Genomic DNA, 18752 nt, shown 5'->3' on the forward strand with positions numbered 1-18752 from the left:
CATGTTAAACTGTGAAATTATACATGTGATATCTCCAACAGAGCAACCACCAGTTTAGATTTTTAAAGTAACACAAGTATTTCAGCATGTACACAGTAATGAGTTTAAAACTGTTCAACACCATTGCTTTCATACATTCTCTTCCTCTTTATAGCCTTAAAGGGATTTTAGACCTTGATGGCAACAATCCCAGAACAGGAGTAAAATGAATTTATTTTATTGCAAACAAACGTCTAAAGTTAATTTCTCCACCCACTTTCTTTTAAAGAGAAAAGGAATCAGCAGGCTAAGGAGATACACCCATTTGAGAATCGACATGATTAAAAATTAGATATAAAATGGGTGACTCACAGTTTCGTTAGCTTACAAAATGGTGGAGTAACTACTACAAGCACACTAAGGTATACAGTATTTTGTGGGGAGTTATACAGACACACAGCTAACTTCATATAGATCTCATTAGACAACTGGATTTACAACAAGTTTTGTTTAATAAGAAATGGGCAAAGCCAGCTTCTTTTCAGAATCAAAATGCAGAACAAATGGAAAAGAAATTATGGTGGTGTACCTTCACAAGTTTGAGCCTCCACAAATAATGCAACCAAGTTTTTACAACTTTAAGAGCTTCTACATACACTCCACCTTCACTACTGAGCCCCAGGTTTCCTCTTTGCCCCCAGTATCTCATCGAGTTCCAAAATGTTACAAAAAGGTCCTAGTTATTGCCAGAAACTTTCGCCTCCCTCTCCTTCCCTCCCCACCCAGAAGCTTCATAGAGAGGATGGAGTGTAATATGGAGCTTTACATGATCTCATAGTATTCACAAGGGCTACTGAGCAGCCTCTGTAGGAATCTGGTTGCCGACGTTTCTATTGTATTGTGACATGACTCACGACTGTTTCTTAGAAATTGGGGGATGGGGAAAAAGGAGAAAATTCTTTAATAAAAAGACACCAGGTACAAAGCAACGTTTTACTTTTGTTGTGGTAAAAAAAAAGTCACATTTTACAGATAAAATGTAGAACCCTGAAATACTGACACATTCTCTTATCGTGCATAATGCTGAGGTTCTCTTACGAATCACTTTAAAACTGCAATTAAAAATGTACAAAAAAAGAAAAGAAAAAAATCAACCCACAAAGCTTCTAAAAAAGGAACCCGCAGGCACTTCCTCTTGTGGAATGTTTAAAAAGTTAGCCTACTAAAGAAAACAGTCGACTTCTTGTGAAGGTTTTGGAGAAATATGTATCAGTTCATTTATTTGGGTATTCAATAATATCCTTGGTGATAATGCTGACTCCATGGCTTCTGACCCCAGAATTGCTGCAATAAATGGATAAACAGTTAATTTCAACCTGTAGTCACGTAGTAGTTACATTTCTTGCAGGAAAAAATTTTTTAACAAACACCTAGTTCTCCTGGAGCTTGAGAAGATTAAAGTTCTCTCAAATAGCAGCACATTCCTAAACAACCAAAGGCAGTTGACTTCACAGTAGTAATGTGAATCCAAACACTACATACCACTAAGACAGATAAGCCACAGCTGATATTTGATATATCAAGACCAAGCCAGGTTAAGTTCTGCATAGCATACTATTTATAGTGAGATCACCTACCATGAAGAGATTTTGCTCTTCAGTTTCTATTACAAATCTAATTGTTTCAGACACTATTTTGAAACAAGTTAACAAATCAGTGGAAAGGTAATTTTTACTACTTACACCCTGCTGCCACTGGTTGTAGACCTGAGATTGGTTTTTGTAGCCACGATTATTCCCCCTTCCTCTGAAGTTCTGCAAGATGACAACAGTTTTTAACTACTTCGTCTGTACCAGTTTTTCAGAAGTGTACTATTACTAACCCTTCTATTACCACCAGGCATATCACACACTATATATTGAGTCTTTCAAATGCCAGGTCAGGCCTAAGTTAAAAAAAAAAGAACAAACAGAAAACCACCCTGAAAAACACTAGCATACCAAAAGCCTCCTACTCCAAGAAACAGCTTCTTAAACATGGGGGCAAGAACTTCAGCATTAATAAACCAACTCAAACTGTCACTGCAAGTGGTCTGGAGAGCTGGCAAATCCAGTTTTGACTCACCCTATTTCCAGCTGCTAAACTGCACCAGGACAACTAAAAATACAAGAGCCTGCCTATTTTTAGTTAGGAAAGGCTGTAGTTGCTACAAGGATGTGTTATTTGATAAGACAAAAGGATATGGGCCATATAGCTGGGAAATGAAGAGCTAGTCTGCAAAACTTCCAAGTTTAAGTTACGGTACAAAAAAGTGACATTGGTACCAGTAGATAAAATACTGCATTTCCCCTGTTTGTCAGTATTAGACAAACCTGAGCCATGTTTACTAGCTTGGGCTCCATCTGCTGGCTCTTCAGTAATCCAAATTATATTTTCAAATACTTTCACTGCTATTCCATCAAGACCTAGGCTAGTATGCCTTTAGTAATTGTGTTTGATGCCAGACACCAAAACACTCTCCCCACAACCATTTCCAGAAAGGTCCCTAAATGCTTGATTAAAAAAGCTTGATAAAAACCTTGACCCCAAAGGCAAACAGTAGTTACTACTCTGGCCTTCAGAGGTACATTCTTGACAAGAATCCCTACATCAGCATCAGAACTTTATAGGCAACATACACTAAAACAGAAAGCTGGGCCTTTTTGTGTGGGGTTAGTTTCATACCCACAACCAACTGACAGCCACCAAACCTTTCAAACATCATCCCAAGCACTGTGTATTTCACCTAATAAATCCCCCCAGAAGCATCACCTGGTTGTAGTTTCCCCTGTTGGGCATTCCACCTCTGTTATAGTTTCCTCTGTTTGAGTAGCCACCTCTGCTTGGAAAGACAGGGCCACGAGGATAGGGGTAGCCAATTGCACCGCTGCTGCCACCGCCGCCACCGCCGCCACCACCGCCTCGCTGAGGCATGTTGCCTCCCCTCCTGTTGTATCCACCACGATTGCCAGGGACTGCAGGGAGAGAGTTCACTTCAGTCAAGTTAATTGTTCAGTACATGAAGATCAGTGTGCAAATTAATTATGCCATAGAAATCAGATGGCCAGATCCACTGCAGAACATTCAATTTGAAGATCAAGTCACATGGTCATATTGAAAAATGTGAATTTAACATCCACTACCCTCGACCCCCCAGAACAATCAGGTACACAAGCAAACACCAAACAAACCATAAAAAGTCAAAACTGTGCCTTAAATCACATGAATGTAACACAAGATTTTGGCAACCCTCAGTTTCCAGGTTGGAAAATTAGCTCTGCAGTAACACATTAGTTAAAATCAAGGGTCCCACTACACAGTATTTGCAGTACAAGTGCTACAGGCTTTCACTCTACCTAGCAGCAGCAGTCTCCAAAATTTGCACTTATGTCTGGGCTCACCTCCTCCTCTGAAGTTGCCCCGCATGTTGAATCCTCCACGACCTCTCTGACCCCTATTAAACTGATTTTTATTGCTCTTCTTGTTCTTCTTAGAGCCAGTGTTCTGCTTCTTTTCCGGTGGGAGAGATTTCTTACTTTCTTCTTTATATTGTTCCAAAAGCTTCTGAGCTTCTTCTTTTTGCAACTCTACATAGATTATTTCATCAAAACATTCTGCTACCTCTGGCAGTGTGAAGTTCCCTATAATTGCAAAAACACTGAGTATTCAGCATCTACATTCTGATCTAGTGTTCAGCTACAATTAAAACTGTACAGAATTTAATCACCTTTCTCCCATTCCTCCTCCCACCCCCTGCACTCCCTCAGCATAGGGACAAAATTACATAATTTGAACACTTAAGAAATATAAGTTATAAAAGAAATAAACAGGTCTGTCTTCATGGAGTTGCCAGTACTGTTCCAAACCTTGAAAACATTCTGCCTATAACTTTTTTCTTTTATAAGCCTCCACTCAGAATACCAGTTTCTGCCAAATATGTCACTTATATAGGGCACTTTATGCCAAGACAGCTTTGTGCATCTGCATGAAGCATATCAGCATAACTGAGTAGTGTTAAGGACTGCAGCAGAGGGAACACAATATAGTGTTATCCTACAAGTTACAATAGTCTTCCAGTTTTGCTTAAGTACAACTATTTAAGATAAAGTGATTTTTTTTTTTTAGACTTCACGTTTACTTAATCCTTTAAACAGATACTCAGCATCCTAAAACACAGTATAGGATTATGTTCCATGCCTTTCATTTTGAGAACTGCATGCTCTGGAAGATCTTTTCCCTCCACCTCTGCCTTCTTTTGTGTTCTTTGCTTGTAGTCTTCATCTTTTGGGCAAACAACAACTGCTTTGCGCTGGAAGCCTGCAAACAGGCACATTTTTCTCCTCTGCGCAGCTGCAGACACATTTGTCTGAAAAAAATGCAGTAACTTACTACACGTAGCTGTCATTGTAAGAGTTAAGGAAGTCAACTTATGGTGTATAGACTTCACCTCTACAAGAGCTTGCAATGAAGTTTACAAACAACTGGACATAAAGATGCTTCATAATGCAAAGTTACGAGCTCATATCCATGTGTTATAACACTATTCCTCCCACATCCCATAAATCCAGAGAATTTCAGACAAGCATTCGTAGCAATATCTCAACCTTGTGTCCCCTGCACGAACAGTAGGTCAGTAAGTGAAACAACTGCTATCACAATGTAACTTTAATCCCATTTAATTACTGTGCTATATAATGAATTTCCTTAATCATTTTTCACTGAAGCTTCTACCTGATCCAAAATGAAATTCCGCTTCTTACGAGCTGCAATCTCAATGAACTTCCCGAGACACTGTGGAGCTCTCTGCAGCAGTGTGTTAAGCTTTCCAGTGTCTGCCATCTGCCGCTTAAAACCTGCAACCTGGAGAGATTTCCTAGAGTTAAAAAGTAGCCCTCATACACACTGCTGGTATTTTTCTTTGCTAAATGCTTTTTAGCTCCCTTCAGAGGTTGTTCAAGGCCGTGGCTACAAACTTGTAGCTGAACATCCCAAAGCCTTTGTGAAATATAGAGCTTTATAAACAAAGAGCCTAAGGGAATCAATACAGCTGAACCTAAGGGATACTCATCAAGTCACTAATTCAAAGCTAAATGTTCTGAGGACAGTGATATGAGAAATACTTTGACAGTCAGCAGCTGTTTCTTACACAGTAGCACAAAAAGCTTCAGAATCTTGCTGTGCCACATTTGACTAGCTGCTCAGCAAGACAAAAATCTTCAGTGGTCACTAGCTAAAGCCAGTACCTGGCTTCTCCTATTTCTTTGATACAAAAGAACCCCACAGCAGCCAAAGACCTTGGATTTACAGCAAGTTTTCGATATACTGAAAAAAAAGTAGTATCACTTACCATCATTTTGTCCATAATAGTATTTGTCCCAAGAATGTTGTATTTCCCAGGATTTGCTGCTGCATGTTTTGTAACCCATGTAGTCTTGCCAGCTCCAGGCAAGCCAATCATCATCACCACCTATAACAACAGGTTCTATGCTTGAGATTCTAGTTCAAAGATTTACATTAATATGCAACTTATACCAGCAAGCCTAATGGAAACTGAGTGGGGGGCCTAGAGGTGGATAGTGAAGATCACAGGATACAAAGTATTAAAGTCCCCAGCCAAAAAGGTCAGGGTTCAATAGGAGTAAGGAACAAGAAACTTACCTCACAATCTTTCTTTTGCTCTGGTCCCTTTGGTCCTCGGACCCTATCATCCAAGGGGACCTTCTGAATGAAGGTGTACTCCTCAGGTACAGGAAAGTAAGGTTCTTCCTTCTGACCAAAGTTGAACTCAACTGCACAGTTATGGCAGAGAACGTGTGGAAACAGTGGTCGCCCATCCAGAACTTCCTTACTTATTTTAAATGCAACACCAAGCTCTTGTCCGTTCTTGGAATATGACAATTCCACTTCATCACCATCAAAATTCTGTTTTTCAGACAAAGGATTAGTTTGGATAAAATTACTGATCTCACTCTATGAAGTTTTATCAAGTCATGTCACCAGCTTGGCTATATTCACTTTATAATGTTTATCATAAAAGAACTAATTGAAAGTTCCCTCTTAGAATGAGCTACTGTCAATGACCACCTCATTTAAGATGTGATTTTTTTAAAAGGCTGAAAAGCATTTGTCTGCAAATATGTAATTTTAACAGGCTGACAGCAGACACTGCTGATAATACCTGCTATTTCTACTTCCTCCCTAGACCAAACAACTTTTCTTGCTCCTCCTCAACAGAAAATAAAAGTGAAAACTTACAGCAAAGCATCCAATCACATCATTTTCATCAAACTTCTCACCAAAGTCTTCAGTCTCACAATTGCATGTTTTTATTCCTTTTAGAGAATACCCATAAGAAAATTCTTCTTCACCTGAAGAAATAATTTTAACTTATTAAAATTAGTTATTTTCTAACCATTTAGAAATACAATCACTTTACAGCTACCCAAGTAAGCTTCTGTTTCAAGCATTGTTTTTTAATTAATGCCAAAACAAACTATGACCCCCAAACAACTACAGCTTGGTTTTGTATTCAAGAATACACTCACCTGACACAAACTAGCAGTGTTTCCCCCATCCCTGTATTAAAAGACTTATGCTGCTAGTTTCAGATTCACCCCCAGATCAAGACAGGATGGAGAACTTTTAGATTTTGAAAACCTGATTTATGTACCAATATACCTGTAACACAGCCAGAAAGTCTTTCTGAATTTAGCACTTACCCCTCCCCATTTTAAGGGGAGTTTAGCAGACATTCAGCCTATGCGGCAGCTGAGGATGGAGCTGCAAGGAACAAGCTAACAGGAAGTGTCAAACACAAGGACTCAAGCAGAGCTGAGGTACTTTACTAGAAAGCTGCTGCTGCCAGTTCATATACATTTCCCACAAAGATGCATCTCAGCAGCAGGTATTAAGCCATAAATACCATTATAATCAATCCCCACACATATGATGAAGTTGTACATCTTCCTAGCTACTTTCAGAAACTTTTATTCCCCACTCAAGTGAAGAAAAAAATTAATTTATCCAGGAATTTTTCTACACTGCTTCCATCTTATACCATACCCCACCGTTTAAGAGCAAAACTAAACCCTCTTCCTGTTTATGGCATTACACGAAAAGGAAAAATCCTTAAACTTGTCTGGCCTTCAGCAATGTTCTCCACAACCCATAACTGAATCCTGGAAGAACTAACTCTCCAGTCATGTAATCCTTACAAGTCTGAATATTTAATTACTTTATAGTCCTTTATTCTCACATGATGTCCAGGGAATTATTCAAGTTAAGACCACTTTTCAGAACACACACACTACAAACACTAAGCTTTTCCCATCTGCCTCAGGAAAAATTACTTGAAACTTTAATGTCATGAATTATAAACAATACACAATTAATCAAATTTTTAGTCTTACCAAGCAACATTCCACTTGTGTTCAGTGACCAGCCAACTCGCACTTCATGTATGTCAATATCTTTTGTATACAGGTGTTTAACAGGAATCTTTTCTGTAACCTATTTTTAAATTATTCATTAAAAGGCATGTAGCATTTATTAAGACACAAACAAGATGGAAACACAAAGGTAATTATCTGGAACTTTTACACTTTGGTTAAATCTTTGCTAAGTCTGAGTCATGACCTTCTGCAAAAATTAAACATGCTTAAATACCTGAAATCACAAGCCAAGGACTAAATAGTTACATCTCCTGGCTGAGCAATGAAGATGTAGGATACCATAATATGTTCAAGGCACTTACTGACAGCAGTCCCTCTCAGTGGCAAGATGCCTTAATCCTTTTGATACTGTATTAAAATCAGAAACAAGATGTAGACTTACTTTCTAAAAAAACAATTTCCAGAGAGTTGGGATTAACTGTTAAATTACTTCACCAAGAAAATGTAGTAATGGATAAAAAAATTGCTTTACATAGAGTGAGGAAAATATTACACTCAACCCTTTCCACAGTAAGCAGACATTCTGGCAAGTTGCCATCTTGCAAACACCATAACCACATTCAAAAAACCCACCTAACAGCCCTGGAATATTTAGGTAACAAGTTGTTTTTGTAATGCTTTTACAAACTTCACCAAACTGAAGTGAAAAACTGATCAGTATCCTACCAGTTTGCACAACTATGAGTCGGATGATTGAGGTGAAACTGATTTGAAAATGAACAGGGCAATACTGACATCAATTTCACTTCATTGACCTTCCAAAATTGTAACAGACACAGAAATCAATGCAAGAGGATGGAGAATGGGATCACTACCCACTCATTATGGCAGTGCTTAGTTTTCAAAGTACTAGAGAAAGAGAACAGAGTAAATATTTATGCACAGGTACAGTAAATGAAGTCTTTAAAAATGCCAAGTCAAAGAAATCAAGTTTTGTGCTTCAAATGTTTTTCTCAACAAGTTGGAGAAATCTGTTTATTACAAGGCTGACTGCTCCTTGCCATTCTTATGCTTTAAGGAAAAATCTTGTTCTCAAAATTCAAATACCTGCCAAATATTCACTACCAACAACCATCCACTGCATACACAAGTCAGAATTACTCAGATTGGAAGGAACCTCTGGAGGTCACATAGACCAAGTCCCTGCTTGCAGCAGGTCAAACTCAAAGATTAATTAGGAACAGAAAAAAAGGGCTGCTGGGATAATTTACATCCCTTTTTTTAAAGAATACCAGATTTCTGTAATCTTCAGAAAGCACAAACAAACTTTTGACTAGTGCGTATCAAAATTCAAGTGTTAATGCATGAGGCACCAAGTAAAATTCTTGGTTCAAAACTGAGCCCAGTAGTCACATTCAGAGCAACTGCAAGCTGCTTTTGTTGTTAAATGCTATGTCTCAGAAACCAGGTTTTTAAAGCAAGACATCTTTTATGAAGAATTACTTCACAAGCTCATAAGAGAAGGCCTTCTGAAGGTTCTTTTCACCTGAATTAACTTCTGTTAAGCACAAAAAAATGACAAGGAAAACCAGTATCACATTCAGGCATGTCCGCTAGTCTCCCATCCCACAGAACACCAGGTTAACTCACCTTCATCTCAAAGCAGACTTTGCCTTTAGAAACTCCATAGGAGGCTCTCCCTCCAGCCCAAAGGAAAGCAAAACTTTCCATGGTCAGAGAGGAAGCACTGAATCGGTCTCTTGAGATTTTAAAATGCAGGTCACAGTTATCTGTTAACATAAAAACCATTGTTTACTCTCATTACAAAATAAGGTACAGCTTTCTCATTTTAAGCATTAAAGATGACTTCAGCTTTCAAAGGCCATTTTCAAGAAAAACTACCAGCAATTGCTCAGCTTCTCTCAGGAAAGAAACTGAACATATGCCTAAGTAGAGCTGCAGGCTGAAGCTCAGCCAAAAACCTAACAAAAAGCTAGCTAACAAGAATAATTTTCAAGGTGCCACCTTCACTTCTGTCACAAATTTCCTTCTATTTTTTCCATCTGCTTAAAACCATATGTATCTCATCTCATCTATTTGCATCTTTTTTGTCAGCTACCTAAAGTATTTCCATCAATACAGAGCAAAGGAATCTACATCATACTCTTTGCTAGATACCTTTTCTGAAGTCTTCTAACCCCTCATGCCCAAACCTAAGGGCAGCTGAGAAGAGGAACACAGGCATTTTTAAGTACTGAAAGTGGTACTGTCTTTGGTTAATATAGTTATTTAACAAGTCCAATTAGACTAAGCCAATTAAAGTAAAGTCATCCAAATGCAGATAGGTTAAGCAGGCAGAGTGTGATAACAGAACCTTCTTCACTTAAGTAACACAATCTGCACTATGTCTTCACCCATCAGTCTAAGAACTTAAGTAGAACCTTTGTTCTGTGGACATCTTCAGAGCTGCAGCACTATGAAGTTTCACATTAATCTTCTATTAGGTTTCAAAAAGACAATGTGAAATGTTAACATGAGGCACAGGATATAGCACTTGGATTTCCCAGAGCCAGGAATCCATAGAATGAACTCCAACCCTATTAGACAATTACATCAAAGGAGCAAAACTAGCAAGGAGTTCTTCTGTCCTTTGTGTAAAATCTGCATGCTGCATGAGCACACTGAAATGCAGCCTTCCCCACATGATGAGCAACTCTCATGCAGATCTTGTTTTGTTTGCATGAAGCCATCCCCAGTTGCAACTACAATGTTTGTGATCCAGGTGTTTTCTCATTTGTAACTTCAGTTTCTTACATGAAAACCAGATAAAATTCATAAAGGAGACACCCTCCTGTGTAGGTTACTTTTAGAACAACAAATGAGAACAGAATTTGAAGTCAGAGCTTCCTTTTAAGACATGTGTAATAAAAAAAAGCACTTAAAAGAGTGCTTAACCTCTTACATCTCTGGATCATTATGGTCCAGAAAAAAAGAATTCCAAGTTGTTACGTAATTCAGTCTTTAAGCTATGTTTAATTCTGGTCTCCAAGCAGTTTGTTGATACTTTAACTACAGCAAAGTTTGTCCAGTAACAAAGCTTTCTGCTATTAATAGTAATAATAATAAAAAAGTAACTGCTACTCAGTTATTGGGAAAAACAGAAGCTCCTAAGAAGGGAGATAACCACCAGGTTATCAGTCAAAACTTGCCTGAAAACTAATACCTCCTTCAGTTTCATAATATTTCTGAGGGAAAAAAAACCCACCTGGAACTAGTAGCACATGCCAGATAATCCCAAAACTTTTCTTTCATAGCACTTCTAAAGATCCAGCAAGTTTAAGCATCAGTTTTTTCAATACTGCACTAAGCCCTTACACTTACCCTAAAGAATGCATGTGAAGTTTGACCCAGTCATGGTACATCATGAGAACAGTAACATTTATAATCAATCTCAAAAAAAAAACCAACAAAAAAACAAACCCAAAAAACCTCACTGTAGGTACTTGTCAATTTCTGTATGTCCTTCTGACCAATTCTGGCTAGCACCTTGTTTACAGAAACCACCCTCTGCCAGGCAACATCCAGGCTGGATGAATGGGTCATTTTTCAGGAGGCCTCACCTGTTTTTTGTTAGATTTATCAGAAAACATGAAAAAATACTTCACTGGTTGGTACACAAATAGGGCCTCAGCAAGTTATGCAGAGAGCTCACCTCATAAATTGTACTACTCTACCCACCTACACTATTGCCTCCTAGATCTTTCTGAAATGGGAAAAAAAAAGCTCACATGCTACACAACCAGTTCTTCAAGCTGATTCGAGTATCCTATGCTTAATCTACACTTGGCCAACTGAAGCCCAGATACTGTTTTTATGATTTTTTTCAGAAAACTATTAATCACAGATTGCATGGGAAAACCAAAGCACCCTGCTGTTGTTCTGCCTACTGAAAATGGGTGGTAACACCATTTAAATTTTTTAAAGTTGATTAGCAATGATAGTTAACAAATATTCACCCCATATTTCAGAAAGTGTGGAAAGATAAGATAAAAAGCCTAACACCACATCTTTCCAGAGTAAAGGGAAACATTTTTACTCACAAGTGTCAAGACAAACTACTGTGTCATCAAAATGTTCATCTTCTTCTTCAACAGGTGGTTGAGGGGACTTGGCCCTGAACAAAACAGGAAGAGGTATCCAAGCTTAATGTATTTTCATAGTGTTAAAATGAGCATTTCTGCACCTTAGTAATTTTCATTGACAAAATTCTGCCCAGCACCAAAGTTTATTTACCTGCTATACTTATTTTCTTCAATGTATTCAAAATATCCACGACCATGGTCTTCACGTGGTCTCTTCACTCCCCTCTTTTTCTCACCCGGTTTTTGTTCTGTTTTACCATCTCCTGTAACAGAAGATTTGTTTTAATGACATAAAGCAACTCTTTAAATGTAAATAAAATGCTGTAGGGTACTTGCAGCTTTGGAAACTTAAATAGAACCTACAGCTAGACAAAAAAACCAACGGTGCCCAAGATTTTAACTTTGCACTAAGACAAGAACTCGTATCTCTCATCTTCTCAGAACACTCAAAACTTGTACGCTAAATCATCTCTGATCCACCACACAAGAGGCCAGCACACCAGGGAGCACCTAGCACAGTCCTCCGTGCAAAGATCCCCACAGAGGAGCCAGACCAGAGTGGGGGGGGAAAAAAAAAAAGCCACGAAAACAAACAAATACGGGACAAAAAAAAAATCCCTCTCGAGACGCCAAATCCGCACCGCCCCCTTCCTCCGCCCATCGCCTCCCCCCACCCTCTCCCAGGACACTCCCGGCGCTCGCAAGGACACGGCGGGATCCGCACGACTGCGCCGCCTCTCGGCGGGCCCTGCGCGGAGGCCCGGTCGGGAGCCCCGCGTGGGTCCGCCCGGCTGCCTGCAGGGAAGGGATTCCGCCTCCTCCCGCCTCCATTGTACCCGGCCTTCCCAACGCCATCCCGGACGGCCCACAGCCCGGAAGTGACGTCACGCCGCCCAGCGCTCCTCTGCACAATACAGCGCGCCCCAGCGGCCCCTCCGCCGACGCCCCTCCCCCCCCTTCCCGAGCCCCCCCGCTCCGCCGCCCGGCGGCCCCTTCCCCGCGCTCTCCCTCCTCCTCCGCCCCACCAGGGCAGCGGCTCCTCCCTCGCCCGCCCCGCACTACGGCCCCTCACGGGACCCCCACCTCTCCCCCCCCCCCCCGCCGCCCGCGGCGCGGGGCCCAGCGCAACGCCCGGAGGGGACCACGCGGTGCCGCGCACGGGAGGTGCTGGGGGGGGAAGGGGTCTGGATACCCCCTCCAGCCCGCGGGGGAGGCGGCGCCGCCGTCGCAGCCGCTCTCCCGCGCGCGGCCCGGAAACCGCCCTCCGTTGGCCGCTGCCCTCCCCCGCGTAGAACGGGGGTTCCCGGGGGTGGATTAACGGCCTCCCCACCACCCCTCCCCCTCGCCGCGCACACTCACCCCCGGCCCCCTGGGCCCCGGGGCGGCCGCCGCCGCCGCCACCTTCCGCTTTCTTCTGCTGCTGTTGCTGCTGCTGCTGCTTGGCGGGGCCCGCCGGGCCGGAGGGGGCCGCCGCCGGGGACCCCGAGGCGCCGCCGCCGCTTTTACCGGAGGCTTCCTTGGCGGCGCCGCGCGGCTGGAGGAGCGGGGGGGGCTGCTGCTGGGGCTGCGGCGGCTGCTGCTCCCCGTGCCCGTTGGCGTCCCCGGCCTCCTCCTCGTCGACAAGCTCGTCCTCCCCCTCTTGGAAACCCTGGTCGTCTCCGTTCTCATCATCCTCCTCCTCCTCTTCCTCCTCCTCGCCGCCCGCCTCCTCTTCCATGGGGCCGCCCCCGGCCCCCGCCCGCTCGCCGTTCTCCTCGCCAAGCTCCATGGCGTCGCCATCGGCGGCCTCCAGCCCTTCCTCGTCGTCGTCCTCCGCGGTGGAGGCCGCGGCCTGGTCGGGGCCTCCTCCTTGGTGGAGCTGCGAGGCGCCCCCGCCGCTCTCGGCCGCCTCCCCCTCCATGCTGCCGTTGCCAGGCTCAACTGCGCTGCTGGCGGGGCCTCCCCCGCCGGCCTCCTCCTGGTCTAGCGCGGCCTGGAGCCGCTCCATGAGCTCGGCCTTGAGGCCCTTATCGGAGAGGCGCCGCTTTTTCAGCTCCTCCTTCAGCTCCGAAACCTTCAGCTTCTTCACGTTCACGGGCGAGCAGCTCATGGCGGCGGCGGCAGCAGCGGCTCGATCCCTGGGCGGCGCGCGGGCGGCTCTGGGCTGGGGCGGGCGGACGGACGGACGGACGGCGGCTCTGGGTCGAGGCCCCGGCGGGAGGCGGTGGGTGGGTGGCGCGGCTGAGTTCGTGCGGCTGCGGCAGCTGCAGAGCGGACCCGCCTGGCGCCAAATCCTTTCACCGAGCTCGCGAGGGAGACGCGCCTCGCGGGGCCGAGCACGCAGCGCTGCCCGCCCCGCCCCCGCGCACGTAGTCCCTCCCCCCTCACTCCCCCCCCCGCCGCTACCGTAACGGCCACCCGCGCGCACCCCTACCGTAAATACCCGCCCGGCCACAGCGCAGCCGCACGGACCCCGCTGCCGCCGTCACGCGTGGGGCGGCGGGCGCCGAACTCGGCCTCTCCGCAGGACCGCGGAGTGGGGTGTGAGGGAACGGGCAAGCCTGCGTGTCCGAACGGCCCGCTCCCCGCCAAATAGCTGTATCTGCGCCATGTTGGGCAGGCGGCAGCAGGAAGCGCGGCTCTACGAACCGCTGTGTCCCCGCTCTGATAAACCCCTGCGGCAAAACCATCCACTCGGGGCCGGCTCTCAGTCAACCTGGCATGCGAGTAGGCCTCCGGCCGGCCTTCTGGCGTGAATTAAACACGGATTAGAGTCCCAAAGCAACTAAACAATCCCCCCACGCCCTCGGCCCCGTTTCGGGCCGCAGCCTGTCAGACAGGGCAGCTCCATCCCTCCCGGGCGCCCATCGCGGGCCTAGTCCGCACTTTTTTATTTCATACAGGGCTTGAAAACGAGCGCTGCTACTCAAAATAGTTACCCTGGTACAACCCTGTTAACACAGTTACATAAGGACAAAAGCGGAGCTATATACCCACGTCTTCCCAGGCTGCAGCAGTGAGAGGCATGCACAGACCTGATCCTTTGACTAGGCCAGGCTGGGGTAACAAAGCCACCGGGCTAACAAAGGTTTTCCAAGCACATTAACTCAGACAGACAAAAAGCACCAGTCTGGAGCTCAGCACAGAGCCAATCAGCTAACCAAAACTCCTCACTTTCCCCCCATCCTTTCTCCTCTGCCCAGCATCAACCTGGGTCTCTCCTCAGATGCTCAGTTGTACAGTGGCTGAATTTTTCCCAGTTTGCTCAAAAGTTACTTAAAAACAAACAGCGGGGAGGGTTTCAAACAAACAGAAAGGCAGCACTGATCTACAACCCTGCTTCCTTAGAGAGTCTGAATAAAAAAGCTGATTTTCCCTTACAGAAAGAAAGGAGAAAAAAACCCAAAACAAACCAACAAAAAAAACCAACCAACAAAAAAAAAAAAAAAAAAAGCAAAAAGGCAAGTAAACCAACTAGAAGATCAGCATGAAGTTCCACTGAAGGGAGGGAAGGTGTGCTTGGCATGAAGTTGCCTTGTGTTGGTACAAGTCAAGTTGCCTTCTTAACCAGAACAAATTACGTTTACCTGCACCAAGAGGAAGGGAGGAGAGAGGAGGAAGTTATCCTGCTCTAACTGCACAAGGAAAGGTCTCTTTCAAGCATGTACACACACACACTGCTTTGTCCTCAATCATGCTGGATCCATTTGGAGGAAACATGACTCAGTCGACAAGGTTAACTTACCTCATCACTACACAACAGCTTGTTGGAACAGAGACAGGGAGAGCTCCCCAGTGCAATATGTACAGATGAGAAAAAGGTTGCCAGAACCTTTCCCTTACTATGAATGCAAGTTAGTAGATTTTATCTGTCTCGGGGCAGAGTCATCTCAACAAGGGAGAAAAAAGGATAAGAGCGCATCAGTACTAGAGAGAGGTCAATGCATGATCAAGCTGCAACAATATAAATCACTTTATCTCTCATGAAAAAATGCAAAAATCATAGCTAGTCTGATGAGGTACTCTGGATACATACTGTTCTGCCAAGGTGGGAACAAAAATAAACATGGGCCACCTACTTAATATTGCAAGATGACTTACTGAAGCTTACAGACAACTCTGCATTGATTTGGATGTCATCTGCGTGTCCAACCTCCACATTATTTTATTTTTTTTAATTTTGAATGTAAAAGTTTTAAAGAGAAGATAGAATTTTAAATCTTCATATCTGAACCTCAGACATAACCCTACATTTAGACCTAGGTCTGGCACTGGCCTCATTGCAGGTTGAGCTGTTCTGGGAGAGCTTCATCCACCTAATCCCCATATAATTTCTCTCACCACTGCAAACTACATAGGTTCATAGATTCTTGTAGGCCCTTTTTGGATCCCTAAGCCTTACCTTAAATTAGCACATGTGCACACATTCACAGCACCTCTGTGTCAGAAAATGCCCTCACTCAGAACCACCCTAGAGATGTGGTCCCCACATGTAATCCCATTCCTAAATAATGTCATGTCTGCCTACTTCAGTAACATGCTTATACTGCTTTATACTCCTGTTACCATGGAGAAACAAAACAGCTAACAGCTTTGAGACACATCAGGAGATTACTGACTTGCCCTAAAGCATTCAAGCCTGTATATAAAAGCACAGGTACATAAAGTAAGAAATTTCCTCCCCACTCTCTGGCTCTGGAAGTTTAATACCACCAACATGAGATTATTAATTTTTTTAAAGTTGCTAAGGCTCTCTCGATTAAACTGCTTAGAAGGCTGGTTTTTTTATTTTGAAAAGATTAATTAATACCATCATAGTAAGGATACCATTTAACGACTCAATTACTATACCAAACAAGTATTTGCAAGTGCAATAGGATTGTGCTTTCAAACTAAAGTATGCTGTTACCCATTAATATAAAAGTGAGAAGTCTCAGCATTTTCAGATGTCTGGTGATTAAATTGTGGTAAGAACAGCATTTTTTTTAAGCTAAGTATATAAATGGCATGCATATTTGATATAGAAGTGTAACCTTGATGACAGTATTAAAAAAAAGGAAAAGTTTTTTGCTGTTGAAGTTAAATACATATTTCTTACACACTGTCCTCTGGGAAGACCTCTCAAGATAGCTCCCTTGTCCTCTTTGAGTCCTAGGTTTCAAGGAGCTGGGCTCTTCCCTGCTTATATTTTGAAGGGGAAAATTAAGGGGATACATTCTCCTCATTGCTATACCCCCTCATAGTTCAGATAGTAGCTCCTTCAACTCAGCTATCCTGTAACTCAGTCAGATGGATATCAGCCATATCTTAAAAATGACTGTTTGGTAACATGAATTTCTGAAACAAGAAAATGGTAGGGGAAAGCACTTTAGCTTTAATGTGCAAAGTTGTTACTTGTATGATAATGATGGCCATATGAAAAACAAACCATCATTGCTGATAACCACTAGTACTCTTCCATTAAAATTGCCCTTTCTTTTGTCTCAAAATTTATTAAAAAAAATAAAAATATTCCTTTCCATGTAAACAGAAAGTGACATCTACCCTTACAGAGCAGATGTAATCCTATGCACTTTATCCATCATATTACATTTTCCTCCTAACTGGTACTTTCTAACTGCAGTGAAAGCTTTCTCTCCAAACTTTCAAAAGGAATTTGGGATCCCCCCTCTGGAACCTGGCCCTTCAACAGATCGTTCACTCTGGTTTCCCTCACTTCTATTTGTGCTCCTTTAGTCTTTGATTAGTTGCTCTCCTCACACCTGATGTTCTTTCCATTATTGATTATTCACCCTTAGTCATTCCAAATCCCACCTGGGCTTTGAACTTTTTGGAACACCTTCACTGCTGCAGGAGCACCCAGGCATTTATCTTTTCCTAGTTCTGCCTACTTACAGCCTTGTCTGTCCTCCTGGCTGTTCTTCTCATGCTTTATGTCTGACCATCACAATATGCTCCTGGTCGGTTCTCTATGTCCTTAACCCATGTACCCTCAATTAATATTGCCTTCAGAGTTCCAAATTCAGCACGCCGTTACTTTAAAAAGGGAATATAATTCTTTAAATACTCTGCTGGCTTTTATGATAGCAGGGAGCATGTGGAGCGGGTCTTTTTCTTTCTGCCTTTCATCTTTACTCATTAAATCCTTATTAATCATTATTAGTGCCAGTCAGAATTTTTCAGGCATTTTTAAAGGGCTAATTTGTCACAAGTGAGGTTGCACAGCTAAGGGTCAGTTCTGATGATTTCTTAGCCCAGAGAACCCCCTATCTATATATTTTTATAGATAGACTTTGCTATAAGGTCTCTGCCAGGAGGTTGTTAGTTTGTTCTGGAGCAATATCACTACACTTGCCCTGTGCTCTTCCTTTTCTCCCACATTCATGACTGCTCACTGTCAGAATCAGGATGCTGAACAAGGCTGACCTTGCCCTGTGCTTTCTACTCTCTTTGTGATATTTTAATATCAAATGAGGGCCAATTCATCTCAGAAGCAAGGCAATCATTTGCTATAATAAGGTCTATTGTTTGCACAGGAACTAAACCAGTTAGGTACTAAGATGGTTTCAGACCTAAGGATGGTTAGTGCCTGATTACAAGTAGAGCTAACAGCATTCAAGGGACTGAAATTCAGGTTTCTGGCACCAGTTTGGCTCACCAGTTCCTCACCAGTAGTACCCTTCTCCATAGCATTCCCCTTCCTGCTATAGTGTCCTTTGGGTCTCCAGGTGGGCTATCAAGGGTCAGTACACAAGTAATTTTTAAGATCCTAATGTTGTTTTGCTTTTCCTGTGCTGAATGAAGATGAAGCACTTCAGAAATCTCACCAAGCAGAAGGAAGAGCTGTAAAGCTACACTGGGATGTCATAAATCATCCACAACCCCAATTTGTCACACTTTAAAGAGCAAGCACCTGCTGACCCTGTAGCAGCCAGAATCTTCCTTTCCCCATTTTCAAGAAGTAACCAAACCCACAAGAAGTTTCTGGTAAACTCTCAGTTCAGAGCATTTAAAGACTCATAGATCTTACACACCTGGCCTTGAAAAAAGGCTGCATCTTCCAAAACTAAAATGAGGATTCATTCTGACTTTATTCAGAGACCTTCAGAAGTTTGCTGACCACACACTTACCAAGTGTTACCTATGAACTAGTTCATAAGATATTCTGTTCTGGAAATTAGACATCTGCAGGTTCTTGAGATCTTTCTCTTAACCTGCCACA

General features: G+C 43.1%; 1 protein-coding gene across 1 annotated transcript; it reads right to left on the reverse strand.

The window, feature by feature from the left end:
* Window positions 1–201: 201 nt before the first annotated feature.
* On the reverse strand, window positions 202–13902 carry HNRNPU (heterogeneous nuclear ribonucleoprotein U). The gene is made up of 14 exons (XM_071739121.1): window positions 12911–13902; window positions 11703–11814; window positions 11510–11583; window positions 9060–9199; window positions 7428–7527; window positions 6274–6386; window positions 5677–5940; window positions 5366–5485; window positions 4750–4878; window positions 4216–4384; window positions 3420–3659; window positions 2791–2993; window positions 1722–1793; window positions 202–1323 (listed from the first exon to the last, which is right to left on the reverse strand). Exons 1-14 carry the CDS (start codon window positions 13638–13640, stop codon window positions 1270–1272), a joined length of 2520 nt encoding a protein of 839 aa, XP_071595222.1. The 5' UTR covers window positions 13641–13902; the 3' UTR covers window positions 202–1269.
* Between the last annotated feature and the right edge of the window lie 4850 nt (window positions 13903–18752).

The sequence above is a fragment of the Heliangelus exortis genome, chromosome 3 (assembly GCF_036169615.1).
Source record: "Heliangelus exortis chromosome 3, bHelExo1.hap1, whole genome shotgun sequence".
NCBI lineage: Eukaryota > Metazoa > Chordata > Aves > Apodiformes > Trochilidae > Heliangelus > Heliangelus exortis.